At 44.2% G+C, this 27,785-nt stretch overlaps 1 protein-coding gene across 3 annotated transcripts; it reads left to right on the top strand.

The window, feature by feature from the left end:
- The first annotated feature begins 72 nt into the window (after positions 1 to 72).
- Positions 73 to 27,547, top strand: srpk3 (SRSF protein kinase 3). Of its 3 annotated transcripts, none has more exons than XM_038722645.1 (17): positions 73 to 416; positions 1,278 to 1,374; positions 7,277 to 8,232; positions 8,973 to 9,081; positions 9,976 to 10,063; positions 12,650 to 12,737; positions 12,810 to 12,916; positions 13,015 to 13,180; positions 16,782 to 16,807; positions 19,012 to 19,104; positions 19,568 to 19,622; positions 20,135 to 20,356; positions 24,222 to 24,319; positions 24,436 to 24,543; positions 24,622 to 24,691; positions 24,800 to 24,892; positions 26,751 to 27,547. In XM_038722645.1, the coding sequence occupies exons 1-17, from the start codon at positions 407 to 409 to the stop codon at positions 26,753 to 26,755; spliced, it is 2,391 nt and encodes a 796-aa protein (XP_038578573.1). In that variant the 5' UTR covers positions 73 to 406; the 3' UTR covers positions 26,756 to 27,547. The 3 variants fall into 3 exon arrangements, with proteins under 3 accessions (XP_038578573.1, XP_038578572.1, XP_038578571.1); XM_038722644.1 differs by lacking the exon at positions 26,751 to 27,547 and adding an exon at positions 25,483 to 26,720 and having other exon boundaries at positions 74 to 416; positions 1,281 to 1,374; XM_038722643.1 differs by lacking the exon at positions 26,751 to 27,547 and adding an exon at positions 25,483 to 26,720 and having other exon boundaries at positions 74 to 416.
- Positions 27,548 to 27,785: the final 238 nt, after the last annotated feature.

The raw sequence follows: 27,785 nt of genomic DNA, 5'->3' as shown, positions 1-27,785 counted from the left end.
CCGGGACCCCCAAAGTCCCCCCCTTTAAAATATTAAGATCCGCCACTGCTCCCAGTTTAGGTCATCTTGCCGTTATCGGTCACTGCGCATGCGCAGAGCCCGGTGTCCGGTGTCAGACTGTCAGCAGCTGTTGAGACCATGAACGGTAGGACCGAAGCAGAACAGAAAACACACCCAGAATAACCGAGTGGACCCGGTACTGTGCAGATACCGATCCGGTACCGACCGGGCCGGAGCGCAGGGAGAGCCGCTGATCTGGACCGGGAGCTAACGGGGCTGAACCACCTCCAGTCGGACCGTCTCCTGGGTTCGTTCAGCCGGCTAACGGAGGCTAACAAGCTAGCACCGTCAGCCCACCCGGGACAGACCGCTCTGACCCGGTTCTGTTTGAGGACCGGGAGCCAGGATGCTGATAGGTAAAGTACTCCTGATCCTGGTCTTTGTTCCGGTTCAGCTGTGAGTGCTGTCGGTGCAGTATGAACTCCACAGAACATGCTAAGCTAACGGTACCAGCCTGTGACTGCTGCTGCTGCTGACAACAACACACAGATTCGGCTTTCCGTCTCAGCCAGACTCCATTCAAAAAATCTGGCATTTAGAAGTGATTGGCTTCCCAGCAGATGATTTGTACCTGCTAGAATCGGACCTTTCCCCCTCTCCCCGAAACAAATGTCTGCTGGAAAATTCGGCACAAAGGTGATCGTCCAGTTGGTATTTGGTTAACTTAAAGGTGAACTTTCATAACTGGTTCCTGCTGGTCGCTGCCACGCTCCATGGTGTAGTTTCAGGTTAACCACATCAGAAACGTTAATAAGATTCTTGTTCATAAACGAGTCTGTGCTTTGTATGCTGAATTAAACGATCATTTCAATAATTCTCCAGTGTGACAATTAATGTTTGAATTGTCCCAATATGGAGGAGAGGGGCTGAATTTGGAGTTTTATGAATGGTGCTTGTATAAGTGATGTTTTGATGTGATTTGTATCTAGGTCATTCATGTTGTGTTGAACCTGTTATCTGTCAAATCTCAGAATGATTGATGCAGTTGGTGCACAGTATGAATGCCAAAGTGAAAACTGGTGCCTCATCCTTCTGTAAAGGGACTGCTGGTCATGTTCCTGGAGTCCTGTGCTTGCTAATAAGGAACAAATCACTAAATTTCTAAATGAAGTTTGGTGTGTGGTTGTGTAAATGAGCTGGAGATGTGTTAAATCACAGAAAGTGCTGAGTGTGTGATCGCATGTGTTTTTGACTCTGTTGTTGTTCCTTCTCCTCAGCAGCTATTGGTGCAGCAACCGGAAACACGGCCGCCACCGGTAAGAAACACCGGCGGCGAGGCAAGAAACACAGGAGAGTCCGAACAGACGAGAACCGGTAAGTAAACCAGCAGGCGCTTTAGACCAGACCCTGATGACCCTCATAAACTCATAGGCTACATTTAGCTGTGTGTGTGTGTGTGTGTGTGTGGGCTGAGTTTCATTCCACGAGTCACTTTCTCTGTTTGACTTCCTGTCTGACTTTCTTCTTCTGGACTCTCGGTTCTGGTTCCTTCACTTCGGATCTTGTCAGCGCTCGGTGACCTTCCTCCTCTCCTTCCTGTCTCTAAAGTGAGAGGAGTCTCTGTCCTAGAGCGGCGTCTCTGGGTCTCACCTGTAGCCATCGTCAGTTTCCCTTCAGTATAACAGGTGAACGTCGGCTCACCTGTGTTTTGGACCTGAGCCGTTGCTGCTGTTAGCGTCAGCTGGATCTGGGAGAGCGCGACACGTTGAACACAGTTCAAGCTGCTGGCAGATCAGAGACTCTTGATGCTGTAAAATGCTCACTGCAGTTCAGTCAGGAGCTGAGACATGCAGGAAATTATGAACCGAGGAGCAGGATCCAAACGCACGGGTCTTAACGAGTCCACGGTTCTTGATACCCAACACTGTATTTGGGTCTGTAGTCCTGTTCCAGCTGTTCGGTAGGGTTGTAAGAACTAATTTGTGCAGTGTAACGTGTTTTTAATGTGGTGATGGTAAATCTGTCAGAACAGCTGGCTCTTTGTGTACAAACAGAGATGTAAGCAGCAGTTAGTGTTGGAACTATTACGCAGCATCACTAAAGTCCTGATCTCATAGTGGATTTGCCCTCCTCAGTTGAGCCATCCTGGGTTCTGATCTTCATCTGCATGTATTCTTTTGGTTGATAACATCAAGAAACAAACATTCAGTTTTTTTCAGGACATCGGAAGCATTTATTGCAGGAACTAGAGATTTAACCTCAACCTGTACAAAAGAAGTGGGCGTGGCCAGCGTGACGTCCCCCGCTGGTTTGTGGACTACCGTTTTGAAGTCATTGGCATTTTGGCCGTCACCATCTTGGTTTTTTTTGGAACCAGGTGTGACCATATTTGGATGAGCTAGCTAGCTTGGTTAGCAAGGTGCATCTGTAATTCACATTAACTGTGATATTAGCTGGGATGCTAATTTTAGCTAGCGACAAACAGGCTTAGAACAAAACGTACTTCCTGGAAAATGAGCAGCCGACTACTGATGAGCTTTTTCATCGGCGCTGGTTAAATGTTCACAGAGCAGCGGATACGAGTCGCCTCTATCCTGATTGACAGGTCGCCGTGGTAACGACTTCTGTACAATCTCACTTCTTTCTGCAGCCGGTGGAGTCGCCCCCTGCTGGCTGCTGGAGAGGACGCAGGTTTAAGGCTTCACTTTTCAGACCTGGAGGTTCCTGCTTGGGTGGAGCAAAGATATCCAGCTGGACCCAAACTGGGAAAGTTGTGGCCAGCGTCTTAGTGTTTTGTTTATTTTTAGAAGCAGACAATAGGTGCGTTTCATGTCGTGTTTAGCAGCGCTGACTTAACATGATGCATGCTGGTTAGAAATTTTTCGCCAGTGCTGCAGAACGTCACCATGTCACATGATATTAAAACCTCGTAGGAGTCTCTGAGCTAGAGTCCAAGTCAAGTCTCTGAGCTAGAGTCCAAGTCTCGTCTCTGAGCTACAGTCCAAGTCTCGAGTCTCTGAGCTAGAGTCCAAGTCTCGAGTCTCTGAGCTAGAGTCCAAATCTCGTCTCTGAGCTACAGTCCAAGTCTCGAGTCTCTGAGCTAGAGTCCAAGTCTCGAGTCTCTGAGCTAGAGTCCAAGTCTCGAGTCTCTGAGCTAGAGTCCAAGTCTCGAGTCTCTGAGCTACAGTCCAAGTCTCGAGTCTCTGAGCTACAGTCCAAGTCTCGAGTCTCTGAGCTAGAGTCCAAGTCTCGTCTCTGAGCTACAGTCCAAGTCTCGAGTCTCTGAGCTTGAGTCCAAGTCTCGAGTCTCTGAGCTAGAGTCCAAGTCTCGAGTCTCTGAGCTAGAGTCCAAGTCTCGAGTCTCTGAGCTAGAGTCCAAGTCTCGAGTCTCTGAGCTAGAGTCCAAGTCTCGAGTCTCTGAGCTAGAGTCCAAGTCTCGAGTCTCTGAGCTAGAGTCCAAGTCGAGTGTCTCTGAGCTAGAGTCCAAGTCGAGTGTCTCTGAGCTAGAGTCCAAGTCGAGTCTCGAGTCTCACGTGGTTATAATGAATGTTTTATCACTGCTGCGTTCAATCCAGGCTGCTTATAAAACTGCATGGCTATAAGGAATTCTGTAACTGTAACCTGTTTTTCACTTAATGTAATGTGCAATGCAACTAATGACCGCTTATTAACTTCTGTAAGTCAACACCCCCCAGACTCTTAAACCCAGTGTAACGTTACATGATCAACTAGCGTTGGGCCGATAGTCGATGCCATCGTCCACGTCTGACAGACATCACGACGTTGAGCACGGCATCATGATTGTAAAAAAAATGTTTGTTTGGTTCTTGTTGTATGAAGTTTTAAAGCCAAAGTTTATGATGAATCGCAGCTGATGCTACGTGTTACGTCGGCAGGTTATAGGTAACGCAGGGAGGGAATAACGGCGCGCTCATCAGACGTTTCCTAAAAACAAACATTGTTCACGAGTCTCGCACCTCGAGTCCGAGTCAAGTCCGAAGTCTTTTGAGGACGAGTCTCAAAGCGAGTCTGAAGTCACTGTGCGTGCGACTTAAGTCGGACTTGAGTCTGAGTCTCAAACTCGAGTCCCCATCTCTGCCCGGTGACCAGTGAAACTGCAGTTCTGACTCTGCCCGTTCATTTAGACGGGAGCCTGGTCTTGTTAGTGTGAAATAGCTGCGGTGGCGTTGCCAAGATGGCGGCTGAGTGGCATGACTTGCCTGTCAGGACTTTGTCTAAACTCATGCACTCTGCGGGAGGTGGAACGTGTCCCACTTGACAGCAGTGTTTTTATAAGTCGCCTGCAGCCCACGTTTGACTATCAAGTCGGCGAAATTCAGCCGCACGCTCCGGATGTTTCCATGACATAGAGTGAAGCGTTGTTCCTACCAAACCTAACTGAGGGCATCAAAACCTGTGACACCGATCATTTAATCAGACTGATGTTTACTGTTTTATACGGCGACCGCTCCGTGACAACAACTTAAAGCTGCAGATTTCCAAAAGGAAGTTCTGCACGTTGTCTTTGATGAAGAAAATGATCTGACGCACACCTGCGCTGTAACGGAGATACAAAAGACAGAAGAAGAAGAAACGTGTAAATCAAGCAGCTAGGCTAACAGTTTCCCGCTCCTCCCATGCGTTGTGCTAAGCTAGCTGGTGTCCTGCTGACAGAAACAGGTTTGGTGCTTGGCCCGGAGAGACTCCGCTCCAATAATAGATCCAGAGACTGAATCATGATCCCACCACACACAAACACACGCACACACAAACACACACACACACACACGCTGTAACGCACACACAAACACACACACACACACACACACACACACGCTGTAACGCACACACAAACACACACACACACAAACACACACACACACACACACACACACACGCTGTAACGCACACACAAACACACACACACACACGCTGTAACGCACACACAAACACACACACACACACACGCTGTAACGCACACACACACACACACACACACGCTGTAACGCACACACACACACGCTGTAACGCACACACAAACACACACACACACACACACACACACACGCTGTAACGCACACACAAACACACACACACACACACACACACACACACACGCTGTAACGCACACACTCTCTTCAGGCTATTTCAGTGCAGCTCATGCGAACCTCAACAATGTCCATGACTCAGAGATGTCATGGAAAGCAGCTGTGTGTGTGTGTTGCAGATACATGATCCATGTGTTGTCCGTTTCATGCAGAAACACACCTGACTATGTCTACGTGGTCAGAATCACATTTTTTCTCTTTATTAATGGTTTACTTGACGGGGACAGATACATTATACACATAGCCAAACAACTAGCATAGTGCTTATAACAGATGCTACTTTAATAACATCCCCAGAAGGGCTTTTATGAAAACAAGCGTTTAAAAAAAAAAAGGATTTTTTAGGTGGTGAAGTGATCAGGTGGACGCTCTGGATCTGCAGCAGCCCCGTAATCTCTTGAAGGATTTGCAGAAAGGCTGAGGAACGGTTCAATTTAGCTAGTTAACCAAAATCATCTTAAAAATCCTATTAGCACCTGCCTGACTCCCACCTGACCCGTCACACATGACAGCGTCTGTCGTTCTCAGAATAAGAAACCTCTGCAGAACAGGACGAGGTAGAAACAAACAATATTTATTGCGTAGAATCTTTTCTATAGATTCTTAACATTAACATAAATAAGAAATTGTAGAAAATATAAAATGTAGAAAATAAACATGGTGCTGCTGCCTGATAATAATTAGTCCATTCGATTCATTTTAAATCCTGAGACTGAGAGACAGATGATCATTCTCTTATTTTAAAATGATGTCACTCTTAAATATTATCTGCTGGTCACACTGAGGTCGCTGCTGGAGTTTCATTTCATGCATGTGTGATGCGGTTATCTGCCGTCAGTCAGGCAGAATAAGAAGTTATTAATTCTCTCTCACTTAATCCAACCTTTCCACTAACCATTAAACTCCGGATTGATTCAGGAATCTTCTCTGCACGGAAAAGCCGGCAATAATCGTTCCTCCGCTGCATGATCAGGTTTTGATTGAGATTGTGCACAAAATGAGGGGCTGTTCACAGACGGGTCCGTAGTCATTGTCCTCGTGAGAGAAAGAGGGAGTGAACGAGAGGAGGTGCTGAGCGATGAACACAATGAAATACGACTTTAAACCATAATAAATCAAAATGAGGCGTCCAGCCTTGATATAAATCAATGTATGGGAAACACTGCGTGATGTATGAGGTCAGCTGCAACACATCAATCAGGGGCGTGTCTGCCAGTAAAAGACTTCCGTAAAGGTTGGTCTCGAGTTTCATCGCACCTTGGTGCACAACATACAGAGGAGGAAATAAAAAATAAGAGACTTCAGATGCACCAATAGACGGCATATAAGAAGCGGGCGTAGTCATCGTGACGTCACCTGTTTTCAAGCCTCGAGTTTGGCCGGGAGGGCGCCGCCATGTTGATTTTTAGCAACCAGCGGCACTTGACGTGACCATATTTGGACGAGACGGTGGAGCTAACGGCCGTGTGCGGAGCTAGCTAGCTTGGTTAGCGAGGTGCATCTGTAATTCACGTTAACTGTCATTTTGACAGGGATGCTAATTTTAGCTAGCGACAAACAGGCTTAAAACAAAACGTACTTCCTGAAAAATGAGCAGCCGACTCCTGATGAGCTTTTTCAGCGGCGCTGGTTAAATTTACACAGAGCAGCAGATACGAGTCGCCTCTATCCTGATTGACAGGTCGTCAGTCAGCTTGTAGCCCCGCCCTAAAGCCTCCCCTGCTTCCTGGTCTCTGTTCCTCTAAATGGGACCATAATTTACTAAATGAACATCATGCTGTGTTGAAGAAGACTTGAAACTAGCGACTGAGACCAGAAACTCATCAGGAAAGTGTTTACTGAGGGAATAAATCAGCTGACAAGTAGAAACATTTTAACATTATTTCTAATGGAGCCGGACTTCTTCTTGCAAACAGAGGAGTCGCCCCCTGCTGGCCGTTCAATAGAATGCAGGTTTACAGGAGTTCTGCATTAGAATCGCATCTCGGACCGAAAGCTTCAAGCTTGGATGCACCTTTGGTGTCTTTGTGTTTTTGACCAGAAGTTCATAGTGAGCGTATAGGGGTATACGCACAAATTCTCCAAAAAATATCAGATTGTTTCAGAGATTTACAAAATGAGACTTCCAGTGGAGCCCTGGTGTAATACCTTATTTTCCTGTGTTTCAGGCCTGATGATCTCTGTGACCTTCAGACTCTAAATGCCAACAGCAGCCTCCCTCCGACATTGTCGCAGAGTTGCCCCCAAACGACCAGGCTGCCCTCCCGAAATACTCTAGAAACCACCACATCGCCAGGAAATACGCAAACGTGTACCGAAGATGTCCAAGAATCCACCCCAACACCCCTACAAAACGCCCCACTCACCACTACGTTGCCCACAGAAAGCACCCTGTTGCCCCCCCAGAGTGTCCCCCGGCCCCCCTCGCCACCTCCACAGCACACCCTAAAGACCACACCAGCCCTTATAGATACAGTAGATACCCCAGGAGCTCCCCTTGTGCCTCCTGAAAGTACCCTCCAGTCAGCCCTGCTGCTCCCCGTGAACACCCCCCTGACAGCGCCAGTGATTCCTCAGATTTTCAGCCAGTCACCTCCCACCACATCTCAAAATCCCACCCACAGCCCCAGCCCATCACCGCCAGCTGTTAACCAAAATATTACCCAGGATTCCTCCAGATTGCCTCACAGAACTCTCCAAAATGTCACTCAGAGTCTTTCTGACGAGCAAACGGCTCCCTTTAAATCACCTCCAACCTTACCGCACGATATTACCCACAATGCATCGGAATTACTTTCTGCCCAGCATCCTGCCAGAGCTCCTCCCACTCCTCCAGTAAGCCCCTCCCACCCTGACCCGTTCCCGCTGACCGCGGTGACCTTCACCTCCAGCGTCTCCTCCCACCTCTACTCCCCTGGCGCGTCCTCTTCCGCCTCCTTCCCCTGCTCCCTTGACTCTCTGGATCCCCCCATTGGTTTGCTTCCCATGATGTCATCAGCCACCCCTCAACTGACCACACCCCCTCCCAATTTGAGCCCTCCCCCTCCGGCATTAACCCCACCCCCTGCACAGCTGCTGGGCTCTGACGATGAAGAGCAGGAAGACCCGTCAGATTACTGCAAAGGTGAGTGTTGACGGGGTTCCAGACTGGATGATTGACACTGATGATGAAACTCTGTGGTCCCAAAATAGATTGTTTTGACTGATAACCTTGAGTGATTGAGTGAATTTAATCCATTATTTATCTGGGTCTGACTCGCAGTGGCAGAAGGCTCAATAAGGTAACACATCCATCCTTTTCCTAAGCCCCGTCCTCCAGCTACTCGTGGAGGAACCCGATGCTTCGCCAGGGTCTGATGGGGTATATAAACCCTCTAATGTGTGCTGTGTCAGCACCGGGGTCCTGCCCTGCAAAGGGAGGAGTCCAGGAGGATGCTGATCACATGCAGAATCTAAATTTAAAGTTTTACAATCAGTCGTCCCCTCTCATCAGCCTGAAAGAACCTTTCAATATATAGGACGATATATAGGAATAGGACGACTTCTTCTTTGTGTCCAGCAGCCAGGTCTATAACAGGCAGTAGCACAACACGACGCTCTTGTACCCCACTTTGCCCGGGATCCAAGACAAATTCCTCTGGAGGGAGTTAAAGACCTTGTGGACAGGTGCAAGACTAAGACATACAGTCCCAGACCTGATGAACCAACAACAAACACCCTCAGTCTCATAGAGGCGACCCTCTTGCAGACGTTCTCAGCTCCTGGTCCGCATACCCGTACCTGGGTTTTCATATTGATGTCCACAGTGTCTGTCGGTCCCTGCTGTGTTCTGTCCCTGTTCAGTTGGTTCTGTTTGTGTTCCAGGTGGTTACTACCCAGTGATGATCGGTGATCTGTTTAACGGGAGGTACCATGTGGTCCGAAAACTGGGCTGGGGACATTTTTCTACAGTCTGGCTCTGCTGGGACCTGCAGTAAGACACATCCTACACGTTGGGACATCCCTAGCCCCTAACCCTAACCTTAACCGCCAGAACTACATGCCTAACCTTTAAGCCCACGACATACTCGCTTTTTATCAAGGCGTAGGCGTAGACCGGTGTCGGCGATGCAAACGGCTTTGTTCACGTACTTGCCTGCATACTTTACGTGTACCTGGAGGATTAAACATGAATCCACTAGGGGGCAGATCAGGGTCGGATCATCTTCCTTGATAACCTCCCAATTTGCACATTGTAAACAAACCAAACACAGCGACACTCGAGCAGGTTGTGATTTTATTGAGACATCATAACGATCTTGGTAATTGCGAACCAGCTCCAGGAATTTCACTGTAAACCGCCATAAATCACCTTTTTTTTAAGTCTGCTGCTGTACTTCTTATTCTTGTTTTGCGTTTAATGGCGGTTGGCAAACCGACTGCATGCCGCCACCACCTGGCTGGTGTGTGGAGCAGGAGGTCGCTGCTGACCTTCCGATCAGATCGACACACTGACCCCACGTTCATGTGCTGAACTGCATCTCGTGGATGCATAGCGTTAATTTCTGGAGACGTGTACAACCTAAGCTCCAAAGGAACGCAGGATACGCGTGGCAGCCATCTTGCGTACGCGAAGTTAAAAGCAAGTATGTCCGGGGATTTAAGCCTATCCCTAAAACCAAGTCTTAACCCTCAAACAGCCCTTTAAACTTGTGGGTCAAGCATTTTGCTCCTCACGAAGCTGTTGGACACTACAAGTATATTGTAATCCTGTTTTTTGCACCCCATGAATATAGTAAAACAAGCCCCCCCTCCACACACACCTTGTTTTAAAGCACTGATTCTGTTTCTGTTCTGTCACATCCTCCGAATCTGTGTTTGTGTTTAGGAAGAAGCGTTTTGTGGCGTTGAAGGTGGTGAAAAGCGCTCCGCATTACACCGAGACGGCTCTGGATGAGATCAAGCTGCTCAGATGTGTGAGTCTCATGCACACAGCTGTTAAAATAAATGGCTTCATTTTTCTTCTTATGTGAGGATGAATATTATGAGCAGATATTTTGGGGCTCAAGTTAAATTTAATATGAATTCATTTATTATACTTTCAGGTGCATTTGTTTCTTATATTACAAGCTGGTCATGTAGCGCCCTCCTTTTGTTATTTGGTTTTTCGGTTAAGATTCTTTCGGTAAAAAGTCTTTCATCACTATTTGAGCTCTTTTAATGGCATGAATGGATTTTTGGGTTCTTTATTGAAGTTAATTTAGATCAAATGTTGATGATGAGTGTGATAAATAAATGAATCTGATGTTTGAAGCGACGAGAAGTTCTTAAAGTGAGTTGAACGACCACTTATTTAGCGTGCAAAGGAAGGAAGTTTTTCCTTGCCTCTGTCTCCTAGTGCTGCTCTTGGTGGGAACTGTTGGGCTTCTGTAAATATCATCACAGAGTTCGGTCTAGACCTGCTCTTTTATGAAAAGCGCTGTGAGATAACTGTTGTTGTGATTTGGCGCTATATAAATAAAATTGAATTGAATTGAATTCAAGGCTTTCAATGTGGGAACGCCGACACACTGCAGCTGCAGCTGAAAGACTCAGGCTTACATGGTCAAACACTCTTCAGAACAAATTCATTTAATGGAACCAACAAATGTAATTAGGGTCATAGTCAGAGCTGCTCGTGTCCTAATGATGGGCCGTGATATTATCAGCCTGTTAACTTCCACATCCACACAGTTCCCTGGATTTTGTGTTGACCTTCATCCTGTCTGTCTAATATTACAGTTGGCTCTTGGTTTGTAAAATATGCCGCTCTGCTGCCGGTAGACATGTCCATGTCTGCGATTGGTCATCTGCTTCAAACACTGGCCCTTTTATCTGGATGCGGTCATGGTTGGATTCAACATATTCTCACTCTCAACTCGTCACGTATTGGACACTTGGTCAAGACCCCTTTTTAACACCCTGGGTACTCTTTAGCGCAGTTTTTCGAAGTTCAGGGCTCCGTGGTCAAGTCAGCGAAACGGAACATTGCAATTTTGAAACGCCATGTTTTTGATGTTGTCAAACATCACAATTTGGTCAGGTTTAGATACCAAAACCACTTGGTCATGTTTAGATACCAAAACCACTTGGTCAGGTTTAGATACCAAAACCACTTGGTCAGGTTTAGATACCAAAACCACTTGGTTAGGTTTAGACATCAAAACCACTTGGTCAGGTTTAGATACCAAAACCACTTGGTTAGGTTTAGGCACCAAAACCACTTGGTTAGGTTTAGGCACCAAAACCACTTGGTTAGGTTTAGACATCAAAACCACTTGGTCAGGTTTAGGCACCAAAACCACTTGGTCAGGTTTAGGCACCAAAACCACTTGGTCAGGTTTAGGCACCAAAACCACTTGGACAGGTTTAGGCACCAAAACCACTTGGACAGGTTTAGATACCAAAACCACTTGATTAGGTTTAGACATCAAACCCACTTGGTCAGGTTTAGGCACCAAAACCACTTGGTTAGGTTTAGGCACCAAAACCACTTGGACAGGTTTAGATACCAAAACCACTTGGTCAGGTTTAGGCACCAAAACCACTTGGTCAGGTTTAGGCACCAAAACCACTTGGTCAGGTTTAGGCACCAAAACCACTTGGACAGGTTTAGATACCAAAACCACTTGATTAGGTTTAGACATCAAACCCACTTGGTCAGGTTTAGGCACCAAAACCACTTGGTCAGGTTTAGGCACCAAAACCACTTGGTTAGGTTTAGGCACCAAAACCACTTGGTTAAGTTTAGGAATAGATCCTGGTTTTGGTTTAAAAAACTGTTATGCACGTCTGTTAAATTATGTAAGATATGTAATGTTACTTACCTAACCTATGTAACTTAAATAAAAACATTTAATGTTGACATTTTGGTGCGCACGGGAAAAAACATTGTTCTACTGGTTGAAAGTCCGGCTTCTGGCCCTCCATCCACCCCAACCTCCTTATTCGGTCTTTTCTGTTAAATATCTTTTAACTTTTTAATCTTGGTCCTTACTTTTAGAGCGTTACAACGTCAAACCCTAACCCCCCCCCCCCCCCCCCCCCCTCAGAGGCGTTTAGTAGTTCCCCAGACCCACTTCCAAGCCGCTGCACCCAGGTTGTGGAATGCACTCCCCACTTCGTTACGCACCTTAAACTGTGTTGTTTCTTTTAAAAAGCAGCTGAAGACTCTGTTAGTCAAACATTAGGGTTGGTTTTAAAGTTGTCTGCCATATGTCAATGTGTTTCTGGTGTTTAGCTAGAACGGTACTTTGTTGTTTTATTGTGAAGCACTTTGTGATTTTTATCTGTGAAAAGTGCTATATAAATAAATGTTACTTACTTACCATATGCGATGACTTGGGAGTGAGAACGGGCTGTTTGATTGGGAGACCCTGGGTTGGCTTAGCGAGTTCATTCCTGATCGGTGGTTAGTGCAGCCAGATAATGCACAGATATCCTGCGGGAATGTTGAACTGGCTTCCTAGTACAGGTCCCAGGTGTTACAGAGTAACGCAGGTAACCAGTCTGTTTCCATACAGGTGAGAGACAGTGACCCCTCTGACCCCTATAGAGAAACCATCGTCCAGCTGATCGACGACTTCAAGATCTCTGGAGTCAACGGAGTCCGTATCCTTACTGAGTACCTGTCTGTCCACCTGTCTGTCTCTGTCAGTCAGTACTTTCCTCAGCTTCTCTCAGATGTCTGCATGGTTCTGGAAGTTTTGGGTCATCAGCTGTTAAAATGGATCATTAAGTCAAACTACATGGGACTTCCCCTGATCTGTGTCAAGACCATCATCAGACAGGTAACACGCAAACGTTGTCATACACACTAGTATACACACAGTGAGGTGTCCTCAGTGACCTGGCTGACCTTGGCAGTGACTCGGCTGTGTGCTCACAGGTGCTGCAGGGTCTGGACTACCTCCACACTAAGTGTAAGATCATCCACACTGACATCAAACCAGAGAACATCTTATTGGACGTCGATGAGGTTTACATCAGGAGACTGGCGGCTGAGGCAACCATCTGGCAGAAAGCTGGAGCCCCGCCCCCTTCCGGGTCATCAGGTGAGGAGCAAGCCGTGTGATTGGTCAGAAGGACAAGACAACGAGTGTGTTGACTTAAACTTTTGTGAAAACAAGCTGAAACCTCCAACATCGAGTCAGAGTCAAAACACCCAGGAGATCCTGAGTCAAGCTGTCAGATCTGTGCTCTCACGCTGTGTGGAGGGACTAATGTTTTTTTTCTCATGAGATAATCTGGATTCTTCAGTAATTCTGACTTCAGTTTGACAGTTTGTGTGTCCACTGGAGTCAGACAGCAGTGTTACTGGGAGCTGTGGTTTCAGCTTCCTGTCTGTCTGTCTTCTATCTGTCTGTCTGCTTTCAAACGCCGAGCCACAGCGCCGACCTGTACCTGTGCGTGATTAACACGCATGCGTCTTTAACACAGACAGCAGGTCTTTCTACATTATCATCATCAATAGCATGTTTCATTTCATTGGACGGAAAGAGGGGAAAAAAGCGCGCTCTCAATTGTAAAAACTAAGTAAATGTCTATTCTACAGATATTCACAGTGTGGTTGGAAGGTTTAATGTTGCTCGTATGATGTCAGTTTAACCGTCAACAGATCATTTTCACTAACTATTCCAGCTAAAATGTCAGAAAATGTTGATCAGTGTGTCCCAAAGCCCAGGATGACGTCTTAGTGTCATAGAGGAGTTAAGAAATGTGAAAAATATTCACATTCAAACAGCTGTAATCAGAGAATTTTGACTTTTCTTTCTTTAAACGATCTATCAATTATCAAATTAGGTGGCGATTATTTTAATACTTGACAACTAATCAATTAATCGTTGCAGCTGTAGGCTGAATCTCTAGATGACGCATGTCTGCAGTATGCAGATCCATTTGTCTCAATATCACTTGTGTGGACAGATCAACACTCTGTGCGCAAATGTGTAGTTTTTCCACAAATACAAAGAAATGTTTGTACGCTCACAAAAATAGTTTGCAAATACAAAACAGATCTGCAAATACACAAACAACTTCCAGAATAAATAAAATATTTATGAATACATTCATGAAAAGCATTTGTGAATATCTTTTGAACATTTATGACACTGGAATCCAGTTTGTATTTGTGGATCTCTGTTCTACGTTTGTGGGTTTGTATTTTACACGACATCATTTCCACGTTTCCAAGTAAGAGCATACTGTCTGATGAGCTAAATGTGTAATCTGTAAATATAAAACACTTTCCACAAATACAAAAAAGATTTGTAAACTCACAAACATATTTTGCAAATAAATAAAAAGCATTTGTGACTATACATAGAGAAATAAACACACACTAATACTTAACGTCATCCCATTAACATTATTAAACAATGAATGCATGTTACTTATTTCTGATTATTTAAAAAAGGGCTGATGAGACTGCACGCTCTTACTTTGAACAGAAAATCTGAAAGTCGCCGACTGATATGAGTAGCTTTAAGTTCAGACTGACGGAAAGTTTGAATCAAAACACTCGAAGTGCAAACCCGCAAAGTGGGAATGCACCGAAATGAAAATTCTTGGCCGAAGCAAAATATAATAAAAAAAATTTGTAGAAGTACATTCACACTTTTTCCATTTATTTTGCCTTTTTTTTTACAATTGGATAAATGAAACAGTCAAAATGAGCTTTTTGACTATCCAGTAAAGTCCGGTAAAGTAAATTACATGAGTCCATTTACTTTTAATATGTTTTATACTTTCTGTGAATATAATCCAGTTAGTGTTTTTTCCATCCTGTGTAGACGCATTATTTTGATATCCGGACGTTGTCGCATGTGTTTCCTCCTCGCGCTAAATTCATCCGGTCCGACCCAGTTTGATAAATAATGTTGTATGTGGTTCTTGTCCAGCGTAACATGAAGACTTCCCAGCCTCTCTTCAGGCAGGACTCTCATACTACAACACTTGTCTTTGTAAAGAGACAAACTGACAGGATAAAGTCTCTAACCTGCCTGTCAGCTCGCTCTGGGCCGCTTCACTTACCGTAAAGGCTGGAATACGTGTGCACTCCAAATGTAGGTGCGGCTAGCTTAATCTCCTTCTCACAGACGAGTGACAGAAACACTCTAAGCGCTTCTTTTCTAAGAAGTCAGTCACAGATGGAGCGGATGGCAACGTGATCGTTTGGTGAAATTTCTTCGGTCTTTTGACCCATTAGGCTGAACACTGAAAGGGCTTTTTTTTGTTGTTGCTATTTTTGGCCGCTTAATTTTGGTGGCCGAATATTCAGTGCTTCCCTTCCACAAACGTAGAACAGAGATCCACAAATACAAACTGGATCCACAAATACCTGACGCAAAGTTGTAAATATTCAAGGGTTTTTCACAAATGCTTTTTCATTATTTGTAAATTAATTTGATTTATCTGACAGCTTCAGTAGTAATTTACAATAAAGCTTTTTATACAAATGAACAGTTTATTGAACTTGATGTTTTGTTATAAATTTAACTACCAACAGTTTATACAAGTACAGCTGAACACATTAAATGAATGAACGCATTTATCATGTAAAAACGTTTTATTGTTCCAGCTTCACAAATTATTTTAATAATTACAAATTATTATTATAATTTGTGTTTTTTTATAATGTTGAGGCAGGGCTGGACAACAAAACAATAACAATAATTGGCGCAATATAATTTTTTAAAATAACTATATAACAGACGTTTAATAAATATATTCATATTCATAAATTAGGACATCATTTTTTTATTAAGATTTTTATTTTGTTGAGGAAAAAGGACTGATAAAAGCTATTATTTCATTTTAATTGTGCATATTTGTTGACAAAGATTTTATCATAATTGTTTTGAATGTTCTGCCTCAGATTTGTGAAGTGAGTTTGGCATCAAGTGTTGACCATAAAGAAAAGTTTAAAACCACAATTAACCATCAGGTTTCTTCAACTTTCACTCAGTAGCAAAAATCAGCCCTTTAAACTTGAAAGAAATAAAGAATTGATATTTATCGTGATAATTATTGATATCGAAAGATATGAAACTTTTTATCGTGATAACGTTTTTGGCCGTATCGTCCAGCCCTATGTTGAGGTTTGGACTGTTGGTCGGACACAACAAAGCATCACTTTTGGCTCTCAATCAATTAATGGAGCAATTAATCAGCAGATTGATCCAGAATGAAAATAATCATTAACTAAACTGTTCAGAATGAGCTCCAGCTCAACAACTACAGCAGCAACATCCGGCTTCATATTAGTGATGAGGAGTAATAATCGTACCGCAACAGGCACAGGGACATTTTACTGCTTTTATACTCACATACTTCTACTGAAGTAACATTTTCAATGCAGGACTTTTACTCGTAACAGTGTGGTATTAAGTATTAAGTAAACGATCTGATTTGCCGATCTGTTTTTATATTAGCAAAATATTTTAGGAGGTTGACAAATCTTTGTGGGTGAAGTTAGTAAAGTAAGAAGTTCTGCGACGCACACGCGTTGCTCAGGTAGGCGGCGTGGCCCGGGCGTCTCCTCCTCCTGTTTCACACAGTTCTGTCTGACTGTCTTCTATCTTTATTTCCTGTTTCTGATGTTTCTTCCTGTGTCTCTCTCTCTCTCTCTCTGCCTCTGTGTGTCTCTCTCTCTAGTTAGCATGGCTCCCAGGGATCTACAGGTAAGTGTTCAGGTGTGATGCCTGCTGTGTTCTCATTGGTTATTACCATTTCAGATTGACAACTTGTTTCAGGTGTCTCTAACCGTTTGGTTAAAATCCCGCTTGTTGAATCTAAAAACGACCAAGCTCTGAGCAGGAAGGGAGACGTCCTGGAGGTCGAGTGGTTATCGAGTGTTAACATCGCTGGTTTGATTCCAGATATTTGTCACCTGCTGTATTTACTCTGCTGTTACTGTCAAGAGTGTGTCAACAAAACAACACACATCTCTCATAGGAAGAAGAGGTCGACCGATACGGGTTTTCAAATACTGATGCCGATATTTAGAGAGCAGGATATGCTGATATCAAAACATAGAAAAGTCATGTATTATACATTATTGCAGAGTCCAATCTAATCTCCGTGTTGTCTCAGCTGGTAACGTGTTGTTTTAGATGGAACTTTAATTAATGAGTGAAATGGAAAGATACATCGGGTTCTGCTGTAGATCGTCCTTTCTGTTAACACATCACATCCTGACTGACAGCAGATCTGATCTTATACCAGGGCTGTCGCGACAACCGCAAGACTATTGGTCAAGCCCGCCGCGGAGGATGGCGAGCACCACAACAACCGCAATGTTCAAACTTTACACTTCAGAGCATGTTAAAAAGTTCCACAGCCGTAACGAGCTCTGTGACGGTTCAAGGACGGGCCGCCGTGGACTTCAAACTCTGAAGCTGGAAGTGTTGCCGTGTTTTGTGTTGTTTTGCTCCGACCGTAAAGCTGCTGTTAGCGGCTCGCTGTGCAGCGAGGGGAGATCCACTGACGCCAGATTTCTTCACTGATGAAGAATGAGCCCCAACATGTTGCCGTGCGGGAAATGACTTCACCGCGACAGCCTTATGTTATACTGTAGAGCAGGGGTATTCAATTAAAATTCAAAGAGGTCCAGTTAGAGAAAATTTCACGAAGCAAAGGTTCGGATCAACTTGCTGTCATTCAGTAGCCTAGACCATAACGCGTAGCCTCAACATGAGTGTCAAATCCGTAGACTGTGTAGAGACAATATAACAATATAATTCAACAAAGTCAGTTTTCACATAAAACTGAAGGGATAATAAATAATAACTACTCTAATAATAAATTCTAAATTTAAGTAATCTATAGGCTGCATTTAAAAAATGTTTTTTTTGTAAATGTGCATCTTAAAATAAATAATTTTTATTTGTTGCTCAATTTCAGAAAAAATAAAATAAAAAGCTTTGAGTGATTGAAGTGTGTTCATCTTAACAAATGAACAGCTGTAATGCCTCCTCTTCTCTTTCATTCCCTCTTATATAGCTACCACGTCCCTACTTCCTCTTGTTCAGTGAGAAACGTGAGCTCTGCTCAGGGCCGTTAACGCCTTTGCCAGTGCTTATCGGAATGCACAGATTTGATTGGCCGAGCAGCATCACATGAGTTTCCTGTGCCGCTAAAACAGTCGCCTACTGTAAATGGTAGAAAAGCTGCGCAGGTTAAAATAGAAACGCTCCGTCACGAGGTAGTACTTCTCAATAATAGATCGGCTGTGCGCCCGGGTCCAGACCGCGGTCCGCCTATTACTGACCTCTGCTGTAGAGAATAATGCAGCCTAATGACGTCACTTCTTACCAACTGTAGTTTACTTGCTGAGATAACATGAATAATAGATTGTACTCTGTAGGAATAATGGAAATTTATTTTCACACAGACTGACCTTGTATTGTTCTGTAATCGGCTATTTAAAAAACCTTGTATCAGTCGACCCTCTTTAATGCTGACTGCGCCTTCGGCAATTTGTTGCCGCTGCTTTGGTGCGAAGGAGCCCGTCTAATGAGGATGTCCCCAGTCAATCAACGCAGTTCTCAATGTGATTTGTCTGACTCTGAAGACGACTCCCTGCTGGGCAGGACGGCCTCTCGACTGAGCGCCGACACGGATGCAGGCTCGTTTCTCTGGAGGCTGGGGGTCGTATAATGTACACACCTTATCCAATCACAGCTCGCTAATCGAAACTGTTTTATTGGAATCCAAAATGAATATAACAAAGATGGCGGCTGGACTTGATGAGCTTGTGGTCAGCTCTATCAGTGTGTGTAGTGTCAGTAACACCAAGTGTGTTTGTGTGTGAGAGCACTTTAACAACAGTGTCACAGAGCTGATGTGTAGAAACTTCACTTTGTTCTGCCGTCTCTCTCTCCAGGTCGGTAAGCTGTCTAAGAACAAGAAGAAGAAGCTGAAGAGGAAAGCGAAGCGTCAACAGAGACTGTTGGAGGAGAGACTGGAGGATATACAGGTACTGCAGTACAACTGTAGTACTGATAGAAAGGAAAGTTTACGTGGATTTATGATGGAAGATGTTACCTCAACGGCTGCTGAAAACTCTGCATTCTGATTGGCTGTTCAGGTGTGGGTCAACCTTTAGTTAGCAGACGGCTGCACTTCTGCATTAAATTGTAGGTGACGGCAGCGACGGCGAGGAAGAGCTAAAGGTTATTCATGAAACAGCAAACTATTTGTGATTTTATGTTAATAAATGTCATTTTATTATTTTTTTGATTTATTTTATTTACCTTGTCATAGTTTTTAAATGTCCGTGTGCATCTCTTTTCACTGTATTAATGCTATAATATTACTTATATTAGTACTTATTACTACTGTTGAAGAGCAGCTGTGTTACAGCAGCCAATCAGAGTGCAACAGGATGTGACAAAATGATCCCTCCAAAATAAAAGTTTCCATTTTGTCCTTGTGTTCAGAGGATGGAGGAGGAAGACTGTGTGTTGTTACAACCTGACGACACAGACAGTAACTGTGAGTACACACTGATACACACTTTTACACGGCGATACATGCCGATACCCGCTGTTACATGCTGATACCTGTCGATACCCGCTGTTACATGCCGATACCAGTCGATACCCGCTGTTACATGCCGATACCAGTCGATACCCGCTGTTACATGCCGATACCAGCCGATACCCGCTGTTACATGCCGATACCAGCCGATACCCGCTGTTACATGCCGATACCAGCCGATACCCGCTGTTACATGCCGATACCAGCCGATACCCGCTGTTACATGCCGATACCAGCCGATACCCGCTGTTACCCGCTGTTACCCGCTGTTACCCGCTGTTACACACTGAACCTCTGCATATGTATTAATTATTATTTAATTATTATTATAAATAATGGGTGAATCAGTTCTGACGTCATTCGAATCCGCATGTGCAGTTAAATATTCTTTTACTACATATAACTTATACAGACTCTCTAAATGTAGTAATTGGTTGAATAAACTTGTACTTCTCTTTTACTCTCAGGTTCTCTGGTCGTCAACGGCAACAACAATTCCTGCTCCACAGCCAACAGCAAAGCCAGCCCAGAGTCCACCTGCTCCTGGTTGGAGGACAGGTGTAACGGCCACGCCCCCGGGCGGTTCTCCAGCCCCGCCTCTGGCCTATCAGGGTTCTCCAGCTCTGTGATGTCAGCGACGTCTGAGTCAGCACTTTCTATTCAGTCAGGATGCTCTAGCGGGCGAGACGGTAAGAAAACACACACAGATATGGTTAAATTTTATGTTGTTTATTTTTTTTATTTAACCTTTATTTAACCAGGAAGTCCCATTGAGATTCAGAATCTCTTTTCCAAGAGAGACCTGGCCAAGGTAGCTGCCAAATCACAACAAATGCATACATAATAAACACCAAGTTACATTTTCATGATAAAAGAAGTACAAAATGTTAAAAAACACAATGAGACTCTCAAGAACAACAAGAACATGTCTCCATCACAACATTCTTTACAGTAGTTTTAAATTCATTAATGGACATAAGGGTTTCTAACTTCAGCTCTTTCTGTAGATTATTCCACCCCCAATGTGCTGAATAAGAGAAAGCAGTTCAAATTCGGTTGCAACTCGTGGCTCCTTAAAAAGCAGCCACTTTTAGGAGCGTAGCTGATAGGTACCAGAGCAGACAGAGAGGAGGTTACAGAGGTACAGTGGAAGTTTGCCAAGTATAGCTTTATAAATAAAGATATACCAGTGCTGTTACAGACAGAAAAGTAGCTTCCACAAGTTTCTTCTTAGCACTAAAAGTAAAACAAGATTTGTTTCTGAAATAAAAGCCAAGCTTGACTTTATGTTTCTTTACTAAAGCAGTAATATGTTCATTGAAGAAGAGCTTATCATCTATCCATATCCCCAAGTACTTGTATGAAGACACTCTCTCAATTGATTTCCCATCTAAGGACAAGAGGCCACAGTCAAGTAGCTGTGCTCGAGCTTTTGAGAAGACCATAAACTTTGTTTTCTGTGTATTTAAAACCAGTTTTAGACTCAATAATGTATTTTGCAATGCCTGAAATGCAGTCTGAAGTTCCTGCACTGCTGCTGAAATGGTGGAAGCCTGGGTGTAAACCACTGTATCATCAGCGTATAAATGTAATTTGGCTTGAACATCTCTATCCAAATCATCATCATCATCAAAATAGGTTGTTAATATCCTCCAGGTATGTGGGCGGGTCCTTTTTTTCCTCCAAATGGCTCAGGACCATAGCCATTGGTCGTTTGGTTACTTCTTCGTCACCCAATTAAGAAGGGTGTACCTTACTGTTCTACGTTGCTTTTGGTCGAACAAAAGAGCGCTGACCCCAGACGTAGAACCCCCTTTGATATACAGGAATACACAGTCTTTGCTCTACCAACTAGTCCTACAACACAACAGAGGTTGTCTCCAAAACGGTCGACACCCAATCTTAGTAGTCTATGAAGAAGTTAAACAAAATGATCCTTCTGGCACTAAACAAAGAGGTGTCAGTTTCCTTCACATTACAAAGAGGAGATAAACAATGGTTTAATCAACATTCTAATGCAATTGTCTGGCCGGGGAGGGGGAGAGGGGGAGGGGGAGGGGGAGGGAAGCAGCCTACACAATATATCCACACAGAGGTACGGACAGTAAAGGTGATGTTGCTATAGACTAAGTGAAAAATGGTACAGATATTTATAGTAGTGTTAATAATAACAGTCGTAGTGTTAATTATTATAATAACAATAATAATAGTAGGACTAGCAACAATAGTCGTTGCAGCAGAGGGTGTCGAGCAGGAACACGGGGGCAGCAGGTGACCCGCAACCACAGATCCAGACTCCACAGCTCCAGAGCCAGAAAACCTGCAGGAAGTGATAGGAGGAGAGAGGAGAGGGACGAGAAAGCACAAGACTACCAGAAAGGGGAGAAGTTGAGTTAGTAACATGCAATAATGGGATGAGGTTGCATACAGAGGGAGAGAAAGTAGAGGAGAGAGGGGCTCAGTGCATCATGGGAAATCCCCCGGCAGTCTAGGCCTATAGCAGCATAACTAAGGGATGGTTCAGGACTCACCTGAGCCAGCCCTAACTATAAGCTTTATCAAAGAGGAAAGTCTTAAGCCTACTCTTAAATGTGGAGATGGTGTCTGCCTCCTGAACCCAAACTGGAACCTGGTTCCACAGGAGAGGAGCTTGATAGCTGAATGCTCTGGCTCCTAGTCTACTTTTGGAGACTCTAGGAACCACAAGTAACCCTGCATTCTGGGAGCGCAGTGCTCTGGTGGGGTAGTAAGGTACTATGAGCTCTTTAAGATAAGATGGTGCCTGACCATTAAGAGCTTTGTAGGTAAGAAGAATGACTTTAAATTCTATTCTGGATTTTACTGGAAGCCAATGCAAAGAAGCTAAAACAGGAGAAATGTGATCTCTTTTCCTGGTTCCTGTCAGAACACGTGCTGCAGCATTCTGGATCAGCTGAAGAGTCTTAACAGACTTTTTCGAGCAGCCTGATAATAAGGAATTGCAGTAATCCAGCCTAGAAGTAACAAATGCATGGACTAGTTTTTCTGCATCATTTTTAGACAGGATGTTCCTGATTTTCGCAATATTACGTAGGTGGAAAAAGGCGGTCCTTGAAATTTGCTTAATGTGAGACTTAAACGACATGTCCTGATCAAAGATAACTCCAAGATTCCTCACAGTGGTGCTGGAGGCCAGGGCGATGCCATCAAGGGAAACTATATCTTTAGATAATGCGTCACGGAGGTGCTTAGGCCCCAGAGCAATAACTTCAGTTTTATCTGAGTTTAACATTAGAAAATTACAGGTCATCCAGGTTTTAACATCCTGAAGGCACATTTGAAGTTTAGCTAACTGATTAGTTTCATCTGGTTTGATCGATAGATATAACTGAGTATCATCTGCATAACAATGAAAGCTTATGGAATATTTCCTGATAATATTGCCTAAAGGAAGCATATATAAAGTGAAGAGGATTGGTCCGAGGACAGATCCTTGAGGAACTCCATGATTAACTTTGGCGTGCATGGAGGACTCATTGTTAACATGTACAAACTGAAATCGATCTGATAAATAGGACTTAAACCAGCTTAGAGCGGTTCCTTTAATGCCAATGAAATGTTCCAGTCTCTGCAATAGGATCTGATGGTCAATGGTATCAAATGCAGCACTAAGATCTAATAAAACCAGTACAGAGACAAGTCCTTTGTCTGATGCAATTAGGAGGTCGTTAGTAATTTTCACCAGTGCTGTCTCTGTGCTATGATGAGCTCTAAATCCTGACTGAAGGGCTTCCCCCGCCCTCTGCTCCTGCCGTCACACAGACCGCTGCAGCAACAACGGCAGAGGAAAACACAGCTGGAAGCTTTTCATACCGCTTATCTGTCTTTACATTCTGAGGAAGGTTCAAACGCTTTAACTTAAATCAAGAGACAGCTGTGTGTGTGTCGCATTGAAAATTATGTCTCGGCAGTTGTGTGTGGCGTTGCTATGACAACCAGCTACTGTGAGCGGTATTATCTCTGGATACTAAAAAAGGCTCTGACCAAATTTGGACGAGATGGTGGAGCTAACGGCCATGTGCGGAGCTAGCTAGCTTGCTTAGCGAGGTGCATCTGTTACTCACGTTAACTGTTATTTAACAGGCTGATAAGTTTGTCTAGAGAACAACAGTCTTAAAACTAAATGTGCTCACCAGAGAAAGTGAACAGCTGACTCCTGATAAGCTGGTTACAAGTCAGCTCTATCCTGATTGACAGGTCGCCGTGGTAGTGACTTGTCAATCAACTTGTAGCCGGAAGCTTCCCGCTTGGTCTCGACTGAAAACTGGTGCTGAATTTTTGTCTGAGCCCAAATATTTCATATCATAACTCAACAAAGAAACAGCTGTTTTCACCTGCAGCAGGTGTGTTTCTGTTCCAGCCACCATAATAAGACTCAATTCTAGTTTGGTCGATTTTAGGATTTTCATGGTGCTCTACTGGAGCAGCTAAGCGACGCCTCAGGATGGAACCACGACCTTTTCTCTGAGGCGTCTCTGAGTCCGAGTTAACGCCGCTATTGTTTGTGTGTTTCAGTGTTCAGCGCTTCAGACTTCGTCCTCAGTCCGCTGGATCCTCAGAACGCCCACAAGCTGAGAGTGAAGATCGCGGATCTGGGAAATGCATGCTGGGTGGTGAGACACCTTCATCATCATCTCCTCCTCTTTGTATTGTCAGTACAAACTTCCGACCAATCACACGCCTCCCCTATCTCTCTCTCTCTCTGTGTCTGTGCATGTCTCTCGTCCAGCACAAACACTTCACAGAGGACATCCAGACCAGACAGTACCGAGCTCTGGAGGTTCTGATTGGAGCAGAGTACGGACCGCCTGCTGACATCTGGAGCACCGCCTGCATGGTACACACTCAACCACGCACACGCACTCAGCAGGTGTGATCACATGACAGTGTATTGACGTATCGATTGGTGTTTCAGGCGTTTGAGTTGGCGACGGGAGATTACCTGTTCGAACCTCATTCAGGAGAAGATTACACCAGAGACGAAGGTACTCACATCACACTACACACACTACTGCAGGATTATAGTACTAGAGGACTGCGGTGTATTACAGAGTACTTCAGTGTGTATTTGTACTGTGTGTGTGTGTGTTCAGATCACATCGCTCACATCATCGAGCTGCTCGGCCCGATTCCTCTGCCCTTCGCTTTGTCTGGCAGGTACTCCAGAGAGTACTTCAACAGGAAAGGTGAGACAGGCTGTCTGTCTGACTCTTTGTCTATTTCTAAACACTACATTACCCATGAGCCTCAGCTGTTGCTGCTATGGAGAAAGAAGCTAAGGCGTCTAGCGTGCTGAAGTTAAATGTTACACTTTATAGAAACAACAGAATGTCAAGCTCTTTAATTGGGAGTCGTAGTCAACTTCTCTCCTTCAGGTTTAATGTCCGTAAGCTTCTTTTTATCTGTGAAACTCTGTTCCCGTCTCACTTCTCTGGTCCCGTCTCACTTCTCTGGTCCCGTTTCACTTCTCTGTTTCCGTCTCCCCTCCCTGTCTCCCCTCCCTGTCTCCCCTCCCTGTCTCCCCTCCCTGTCTCCCCTCTCTGTTTCCGTCTCCCCTCCCTGTTAACGTCTCCCCTCCCTGTTAACGTCTCCCCTCCCTGTTAACGTCTCCCCTCCCTGTTAACGTCTCCCCTCCCTGTTTCCGTCTCCCCTCTCTGTTTCCGTCTCCCCTCTCTGTTTCCGTCTCCCCTCTCTGGTCCCCTTTCACTTCTCTGTTTCCGTCTCCCCTCCCTGTTCACGACTCCCCTCCCTGTTCCCGTCCCTGTTCCCGTCTCAGGTGAGCTGCGTCACATCTCCAGCCTGAAGCCGTGGGCTCTGTTCGAGGTTCTGCTGGAGAAGTACGAGTGGCCGCTCGATCAGGCGGCTCAGTTCAGCGACTTCCTGCTGACCATGTTGGATCTGCAGCCTGACCGCAGAGCGACAGCAGCGCAGTGTCTGCAGCATGCGTGGCTGCTCACATAAACACACACACCTCTTGTGGTTGAGGAGTGTTAGAAGTGTTTCACTCTGTCAGTGTTGATTTCATGTGCTGCAGGAAACAATCACCTCGACTGACTGACGGTCTGATTCTGATCCTGACTGAATCCAAACGTCCACCCTGTGAACATGATTCTTAATCCACCGACCTGTCGGTCCGTCTCCCAGGACTGTCTCTCTTCCTTTCTGTGGCTCTCGGCTCCAAGCTCATTGGTTCCTACTCAAATTGTTAATTCACAATATTAATTTGTCATTTCAATATCCAATAGTCTAATTCATGATGTTTATCCCAAGTACCGAAAGACTAAAAGTTTATTTGAATTGTAGTCCCTCTGTAGCCGTCAGCTCTCTGAAGTGAACAGGTGTGTGAACGCAGGTAACATCCAGACGTTTGGATTCAGTCTGCTGCTCCTGCTGACCTTTGACCTCCGACATTAAACCGCCTGTTAAAAGGTTTACAAAACTTCTGTTGAGGTTTCGTTTCTCTCCTGCAGAAATCAGCGTCTTTAAAGTCCTGTGACGTTTTCTGAAACCGTTTCCTGCTGATTTAAAATCTGTTTCTTTCTTTTTTTCTCTGATTTTATTGGATTTTGTTTTTCTGTTAACTTCTGCTGAGTTTATATTTAACTTTGCTTCCGGCTGTCTCTTTTTATGAAACCTTATTGATTATGGATCACAGACTTCTAAGACTCCTGAACCTTCCTGATAACGATGATGATGATGATGATGAGTTTTGGTTTAGACGAGCACACTGTAGCTTCCTGACAGCAGCCGACCCTCTCACTGACTCTGATGACACTATTGATAACAGTATTGATTTGTGTAGCTCAGTCGTCCTCAGGCGACCTCTGACCTCCTCACCTGTTCACCTGCTCTCACCTGTTTCTATGTTCATATAATTAATAGTGCCTTGAAATGACCCCGCCCCCTCCTCCCTGTCACAGTGACATCACCAGTGACATAAAGAGTTTTTTTCTATATATGTCTGTCTGTGTGAAATGTCTCTTCCTATGTGAAAATAAAGTTCACTGAAAGCTCGTCTGATGCGTTTCCTCTGACGCTCTGCAGAATGAAACCAGCAACCTGAGTGGGGGAGGAGAGTCCGGCTGCTGCCCTCTGCTGGTGAGAATCAACAAACACGAGTATCATCATGAGGGGTTCCTAAGGTGTAACTTAATCTTTATTAATAGTTAATAAATCACTTATTAGTGCTCCATTGATCAGATAGACCTTAATGATAACAGAATGTGAGGTTGTGGCTGGTGTTTAGCTTATGTAGCTGCAACGATAGAAAATTAATTAGTAACTATTTGCTAAGCGGTTAATGAAGACATTTTTGAAGTAAAAATGCCAAACAGTGATTTCACGTCCACACAGGAAGATGATGTCACGGTTATTGATCCCATCTACTTATTAACAATTACGATCACAGACGTGATGGATAAACAAGAACCATCAATGACTTCTCAACCTGTTGCTGATTATCATGTGATGTCATAGAATAGTATAATGTCCGATAACATCTCTGAGTGGCAGACAAAAAACTTTCCTACCACAGTGACAGGCAGGAAAAAAAAGTTAATTTCTGACTAATTGCAACATTTCAAAATGCACCTGCACTGAATTGCATTTTTTCCAGTCCTATATATCATCATTGAAGATTTCTTTAAATATAGTGTTAAAAAAATAATTGCATTCTCGTGTGTTATTCAAGTGTATTGTCGCACCCATATATGGTGTAGTATAGTATGTAATGTCATAGTGTCGTCATAGTAAAGTACGTCATAGTATAGTGTCGTCATAGTAAAGTACGTCATAGTATAGTGTCGTCATAGTAAAGTACGTCATAGTATAGTGTCGTCATAGTAAAGTACATCATAATATAGCGTGAGATGTCTTAGTAAAGTACGTCATAGTATAGTGTCGTCATAGTAAAGTACGTCATAGTATAGTGTCGTCATAGTAAAGTACGTCATAGTATAGTGTCGTCATAGTAAAGTACATCATAATATAGCGTGAGATGTCTTAGTAAAGTACGTCATAGTATAATGTCGTCATAGTAAAGTACGTCATAGTATAGTGTCGTCATAGTAAAGTACGTCA

Source organism: Micropterus salmoides, unplaced genomic scaffold (genome assembly GCF_014851395.1).
Source record: "Micropterus salmoides isolate LMB-PRFRI ecotype aquatic unplaced genomic scaffold, ASM1485139v1 Ms_hic_scaffold_16, whole genome shotgun sequence".
Taxonomy (NCBI): domain Eukaryota; kingdom Metazoa; phylum Chordata; class Actinopteri; order Centrarchiformes; family Centrarchidae; genus Micropterus; species Micropterus salmoides.
The sequence above is the reverse complement of the archived record's forward strand: the minus strand, read 5'-3'. Positions and strand labels throughout refer to the sequence as shown.

Excerpts from the sequence above, each read along its gene's own strand:
- srpk3 (XM_038722643.1), top strand. Across the intron at positions 19,623-20,134 it reads TGACGACACAGACAGTAACT|GTTCTCTGGTCGTCAACGGC; the intron begins GTGAGTACACAC and ends TTTTACTCTCAG. Across the intron at positions 24,320-24,435 it reads TGGGAAATGCATGCTGGGTG|CACAAACACTTCACAGAGGA; the intron begins GTGAGACACCTT and ends TCTCTCGTCCAG.